General features: G+C 39.0%; 1 protein-coding gene across 2 annotated transcripts in view; it reads left to right on the top strand.

Moving 5' to 3' along the window:
* The window catches only part of GALNT7 (polypeptide N-acetylgalactosaminyltransferase 7), a 40,864-nt gene that overhangs the window by 30,249 nt on the left and 5,489 nt on the right, over nucleotides 1-5,126 (top strand). For both annotated transcript variants that reach the window (XM_035899729.1, XM_035899728.1), the window contains exons 7-8: nucleotides 1,240-1,362; nucleotides 3,431-3,649. In XM_035899729.1, coding sequence (XP_035755622.1) covers nucleotides 1,240-1,362; nucleotides 3,431-3,649 — 342 coding nt within the window. The remainder of the gene's footprint in view (nucleotides 1-1,239; nucleotides 1,363-3,430; nucleotides 3,650-5,126) is intronic.

Genomic DNA, 5,126 nt, shown 5'->3' on the forward strand with positions numbered 1-5,126 from the left:
GGAATCTGTCCCAATTAACAAACAAAAGTGGAGACATCTAATATCCTCAGCAGCGACCTGTGAAATCGTAGCTGAATTTTACTAAAAGTACATTCAGAGCTCCCCTAGCTACTCTTGCTCTTCATGATTTTGAGGAAAGCTCTGAGTGCACTTGCTCAGCTGTAAATCCATATGCAAAAGGTAGTTACTGAGGGTGTTATGTACACAGGGTCTTTATCCTTCTAATTCTCCATCTTGCTCAGAGCTAAATCATGATTGAAATTACACACAGTAGTTTTGTAATTGAAGTGCTGATTATGTAGAGACCTCCAAATTGGTCTCACGTAGATCGCAACCAATTTTCAGAAGAACTAAGTAGCATTTATCAGTCTTGCATACTGACTCCTAGATAGCAAATATAATGGCTTTGCATATATGAGGGGGTTTTTTTGATGAAACTTGAGAAAATTAATATGATGATGCAATGAAGGAAGTAAACAATTCTGCCCATCTTTCCTAATACAGTTAAGTCGTATTTTTAATCTGGAATTGGGACTAATTTGGAACGTCCCCAGAGTTAGCTTAAATTTGGATTTAATGCTACATTTCAAACTTGTCAAAACTATGAGCAACTAAAATCAGATTTACGTATATTTTCTTTTCTCCGTAAATGGATTATCCAAGGATGTGTGGGAGGGAGGGAATTTCAGCATGGCAATATGTTTTACCCCTTTTTTATTTTCAGCTACTATTGTTAAAGAAACATCTGTTTGTACTTGGAACAATTGTTCCCAAAGACATCCTTATCTCCTACTAGTCTTTATTAAGAAAAACTTTAATGTGATGGGCATCTAACCAAAACCCATTTTAATGATGGTATGTGAACTGCTTTAATAAAATCAAAATATTATTAATTCTGTCATAATAAAAATTGCCCAGTTCCAGATTTTGTGCATTCATTCATTACTGTTGTTTTAAAATAGTGATGGAATGAGATGGCAAACTTCATTAAAAGCTTTCTTTAAAAGTAATGCAGTTGAGTAATTTCATGGCTGAGTTGCAGATGAACTCAATACAGCCTTTCATTTCAGAGACTTACTAAGTTTATGCTTATATCTGCAGCAAAGATATTTAAATATATCACACAGTTGGTATAGTAAGAAAAACAGTTGACATTTCTTCCATAATTTCTCATCTATTTGTCTGTCTTAAATTCCTCTGCATATATATTAACATCATCATCTTTGCTTTAACTTGTAGATCTGGCAGTGTGGGGGAAAACTGTTGTTTGTTCCCTGTTCTCGTGTTGGACACATCTATCGTCTCCAGGGTTGGCAAGGAAATCCACCTCCTGTGTACGTTGGGTCTTCTCCTACATTAAAGGTACTGTTTTGCCACGACTTTGAAGGTGGGTTTTTATTTTAGGTATCAACAGTTTTAGCTAAATCTATTTAAATCATCAGTAGCAATTTAGAGAGCACTTAATCCAAAGCTATTTGGTGTCTAAAGCTAAGATGGTCATCCCCACGAGAGGGAAATCTTTGTGCCCATCCCACTGTTATTAGGAGTAGAGATTCCTGGAACCCATCTTCTTGCTCTACCCCTCCACATCTTTGAGGTAGAAATCACATTTCCTCTAACTTATTCTCAGCACCCCAAGCCTTTGCTGCGCTGTGCCCAACTGAAATACAAACAACTCTAGTAACTACAGCACACTCCTACAGATGATGATCATGGGTTTGAAACCCACCTTTGGCTTGATTGGGTGTGATCCTAGGCTGAGTTAGTGAATGCTGTAATCTAGCATCTCTCAGACCTTTGTGGCTGCATTTGTTAATTAAGAAGCAGTGAACAACACCTGGAAAAATGGCATGTTTTGCACTTCATTGTAAAGGTTGGTAACTCCTCAGGCACCTTGCAGGTTTGGAAGTGTTGCTCAAGCCATATTAAAAGTAGGCATCACCTCAAGAAAAGAGTGAGTAAGCTGCCTGTGTCTGAAGAGATGACTTGAATCAAGAAAAACTGTTTCATATAAGTTTCCACCTACCAGCAGGAAGAGAGATGACCCTCCTGTTAAGGTTTCCTGTTGCATGGTTTAAGCTTCCTCTTGTGCAGTGTTTTGGCATTAGTAAATCCCATTCCCAAAGGCCCAGTTCTTTGCAAATTCCAATTCCAGAGCCATCTTCCTTGGTGTTACCTGTGATGATGATACAGGGTTACAGAGAATGACTTGAGCCAAGCTAGCAGTTGGTTCTGTTGAAAAGGGAACATCCCAGCCTCACTTAACTGTAGAAAACTAACCTGGCACACGGGGGGAAGGGAGGAAAAAAAAACAGTGTCCTCTGTTAGTGATGTGAATTGATTAACATTTTGATCAAACAAGCACTAGGACCAGTACAAGGGAGGGTAGGGGAAAGTGGGCAGAGCTGGGAGTAGAGACAGAGTAATGGGGACAGGATAGCAAATGATAACTCCATTGCGCCGTTCAGGCAAGATGTTTGTTTGCCTTGCCTGAAATTATAAAATCCATTTCACTGTTCTAAAAATCTGATCAAAAATACTTACTGCATATCTAAACGCCTTACATGACTCTGCTTGTCTGCTTACTGAATACAACAAAATGCTGCTGAGCATTCTTAAACATAAAGTTGCTTCTCTGTACAAGGCAGGATGCAGGAATCGCTTTCTCCCTCTTCGGGCACCCACCTATCCCCATAGTGAATGTGCTTTTCTGTAGCTTTGTTAAATTTATGCTGGTTGTAGATTAAAGTAAAACTCAAAATAATTTGTGCCTTTAGATCTAGAAAGACTGTTTTAACACTGGGTCATTAATGCTAGAAGAATTGTATGAAGTGAAGTGTGCATCTAGAACATGTACAGGTAATATAGAAATAAGAGGCATCAAAGAGACTGGGAAGAAAGATGTGAGGGAGAGGCTTGTTAACCAGGTGAGCTATCCATTTTTTCCCCTTCTCCAAGCAGCAATAAACCACTTTGCTTAAGAAGATAAAATCTCCTTGGTGTGTCATAGCTGACCTGTTTAAGACTTAATTTTTTCACCCTTGGTGAACTAATTCCCTGCATTAAAACTGTAGAAGGTGAATGCAAACTCTGAATTGCAGTTCTGGTACACAGCAAATGATTGCAACACTTTATTGAGCCTGAAGAGTCTTTATTTTCAAATAGACATTCTCTAATCTTAGAAAAAGACTTCATACTCTCATTAAGCAAGGCAGTTTATTTTGCTGGCTTCAGTCCTAAACTGCCATTTGAAAATAATATGCATCTCTTGTGTAATCTGCTGAAGGTGACAAATTACTAGTGCTATATAATAATTCCATGCTGTCACTTTTTAAGAGGAGAAATCCTTAAATTTCTGGAATTGACACGCAGTTACATCTGACCTGTTGTGTGTGCTTTGAGGTAGCAGCGATGTCCTTGTTCTTCACAGAACTATGTCAGAGTTGTAGAAGTGTGGTGGGACGAATACAAGGATTATTTTTACGCCAGTCGGCCGGAGACAAAAGCGCTCCCCTACGGAGATATATCTGAGCTGAAAAAATTCCGTGAAGATCACAACTGCAAAAGTTTTAAGTGGTTTATGGAAGAAATAGCATATGATATAACTTCATATTATCCACTACCACCTAAAAACGTGGACTGGGGAGAGGTAAGCACAGCACATAACCTGTATATATTTTAGGAGCTTTTTTTTTAAAATTGGGAATTCAAAAGGAAGCGACTGTTATTGACATCAACCTGAGAACAGGCTTTTTGATTACTACTATACTAAGGTATATGATACTGGCCAGAGAGCTAGAGAGAGAGAACCCTAGTAAAAAAATTATATATATACTTCAAGAGGTGCAATCTTTTTCATTAGCTCTATAGTTCCTTGAAGAATTACTTTATCTCTAGCCCTGTCTTCAGTTGTCCAAAGCTCTTTTTTTTTCCGTAATTGGAATTTAGTTTTTTCTTTAAAAGACAAAAAAAAAATGCAAATCCTGTGTGTGTAGGAGTATTGGCAAACATTAATAGGTGAAAATCTTTTTCTGCGAAGGCCTAGAGAATAGACCATGAAATCCATGTGGAGTACATTCTGCCTACGTTTGCTAGCCTGTGATGTACTTGTACAGTTACAGCCTCAGTAAATCCCTTATCCGCCTGCAATAGTTTGATATGATTGTGTAATAATCATCTCTGGCATTAACATATAAGGGTAAGACTGTGCTAAGTTAAGGATGTGGTTACAAATACGGCATTTTCCCATAGTTGACAGAGCATGTCACTGGGCAGGTGGAGGGCCCTTCGCTGAACCCTGCCTGTTTCATTCCGGCTTTTAAGCCCACACCTTGAAGAGCTCTTACTGCAGGTCTCCTGCCTGCTTTCAAATGAGTTGGGTTTTTTTTTGTTTGTTTGTGGGTTTTTTGCCTTTTTCAGCTGGTTTCAGCCTTGCCTTGTCTCTCCTATCAATTTTACTTCTGTAGATCATGGAGGCAAAATCAGAAAACTATCTCACTGGCAGGGGAGAAGTCCTGTGTCCCACCAAATTTAACAGCCTTCTTTCCCAAGATATGATGGACCCTTTTTTGTAATTTCAAAAGAGCATTAGAAAGTACAGATCTGTTTCCTATGGCCAAGAGTGTGTCATCTCTAACTTCTCTGAGGAATTAGTGATACAGAGCACGTGCATGGTGGAAGGGGATACAAATAGTCTTGTATCTGAGGGACCAGGTGAACAATGCCACCTTTTTTTCTTACCTAAAAGCTAGCACAAAGCATCAGTTAGCCTTAGACCTCCTTTTGAATCCACATAAAGGCTTAGGAAGGCACCTATTTGTAACGCCGCACTAATTGCATTTCCAAACCATCAGGAATTAAAGTGTGGGGTTCATCTTCCATAACGCTTTCTGGAAGTCAGGTCTGAGCTTAGTCCTCCAGACTTTCTTCTACCGTCACAAAGGAGAAAGAGGCTCTGGCAAAGAAAATAGGTCTGGAAAGAATGTTATTTGTGTTACAAAGTCTTTGTAAAGCTGCTTGCTGGCCCTTCTGAGAAGGGAATGGGATAATCAGCAGTTCAGGCATGCTTTCTGACGGGACTTGTTCTTTATTCCTGTGCCTGCCCCTCATCAATTTTTTTTTTTTTT

The sequence above is a fragment of the Egretta garzetta genome, unplaced genomic scaffold, assembly GCF_000687185.1.
Source record: "Egretta garzetta isolate BGI_Z169 unplaced genomic scaffold, ASM68718v1 scaffold708, whole genome shotgun sequence".
Taxonomy (NCBI): domain Eukaryota; kingdom Metazoa; phylum Chordata; class Aves; order Pelecaniformes; family Ardeidae; genus Egretta; species Egretta garzetta.